This window comes from Corylus avellana, chromosome ca8, assembly GCF_901000735.1.
Source record: "Corylus avellana chromosome ca8, CavTom2PMs-1.0".
Lineage (NCBI taxonomy): Eukaryota > Viridiplantae > Streptophyta > Magnoliopsida > Fagales > Betulaceae > Corylus > Corylus avellana.
In genome coordinates this window covers 9,112,700-9,114,217 of record NC_081548.1, presented here as the reverse complement: position 1 = coordinate 9,114,217, position 1,518 = coordinate 9,112,700, and the positions used below count along the sequence as shown (strand labels likewise).

The 1,518-nt window shown below is 39.5% G+C and overlaps 1 protein-coding gene across 1 annotated transcript; it reads left to right on the top strand.

Annotated features, from left to right (window-relative positions):
* The first annotated feature begins 756 nt into the window (after nt 1-756).
* LOC132190855 (uncharacterized mitochondrial protein AtMg00810-like) lies at nt 757-1,242 on the top strand. The gene has a single exon (XM_059605889.1). The coding sequence runs from the start codon at nt 757-759 to the stop codon at nt 1,240-1,242; it is 486 nt and encodes a 161-aa protein (XP_059461872.1).
* Nucleotides 1,243-1,518: the final 276 nt, after the last annotated feature.

The following is a 1,518-nucleotide window of genomic DNA, read 5'->3' as shown; positions in this document are numbered from 1 at the left end:
TACTTAGGTATATTAAGCATTCTTTATATATATATATATATATTTATGTGGGACTCAACACTCACAAGTGCACTCCCAACAATCTCCCTCTCACTTGTGAGTCTCTTCACATTGACCCAACTCCCTCTTGCTTGTAAGTCTTTTTATATTTTCAAGAGTGTCTCACGTCAAAAGTTGGGGATGGCCGGAGACACAACTCTAAACCCGACGCGTCCAGACTCTTGTCCCAGGAAGGTAACCATGGCTCTAATACCAATTTTTTTTACCGTGCACAATAATTGATGAACAATATAGAATCGAAAAGAAAGAGAGAGAGAGCCTAGTTACATCTACCTGGCCTTCCACTGGTATTAAAATGAGTGTATCGGTGTACGGTGAGAAGTATGCATTAAAGTTAAGTTTCACATAATGTGAACTTAAGCATTTAATCAATAGTTAATAATAATATAAAATAATGTCAATACCTTTTTTTGTACCTAAGTTTTCACTTTTTTATTTTTTCCACTTAGGTTTTAATTCATATCACAGATAATACCTAACTTATGGGTAAATACCGGTTTAGTACCTCTATCACCATTCCGTCAATCAAACTAACGAACTGACATGCGTTATAACAAAAATATGCCATGTGTCCTAACAAAAATAAAAGACCTTGGTCCTTTGAGCTGCTTTCTTGGTATATAGGTTACCAAAGATGCATTTGGTCTATACATCTATCAAACCAAGTACATCATTGAGTTACTGCACAAGACACAAATGGGTGGAGCCAAACCCTCAAAATCTCCCTGCACCTCTGGATCCAAACTCTCCAGATTAGATGGTGAGACATTGTCTGATCCTACACCTTATAGACAAGTGGTTGGGGCACTACAGTACTGCACACTTACCAGACCAGAAATAGCCTATTCAGTCAACCAATTGTGTCAACATATGCATGCACCATCATCCACTCACTGGACAGCTGCCAAACCAGTATTCAGATATCTCCAAGGCACACCTAATCATGGACTTTACTACACGAAGAGAATTCTCCAACTCAATGCTTTTTGTGACTCTGATTGGGCAAGATGTCCGGATGATCGCAGGTCTACCATGGGGTTTGCTGTATTCTTGGGAGAATTTCTAATAGCCTGGAGTGCCAAGAAGCAGGTTGTAGTCTCCAGGTCAAGCACTGAAGCTGAATCCCACTCACTTTCCATCACCACTGCAAAATTATGGAACTTGACGCCAAACTTATTTTAAGTTTGCACCCACTTCACAAAACATATTAAACGAGAAACAAACGTAAAACAAAAAGAGTTATAGTTGGTTTGGTTTTACAGTTTTAAAATGTGTACCATAAAAAAGAAGAGAAAATCTTCTATCAGGTCCATCCTTAAAACACCAAAATACACTAAGACTAAAAAACACCAGATTACACCCTCTTCTAACTCATGAACCACTCCACCCCCTCCGGCCAAACGCCGCCATCGAAATATAGAGGGACCGCCGAAATCCACAACTGGATGGCCGGACCCA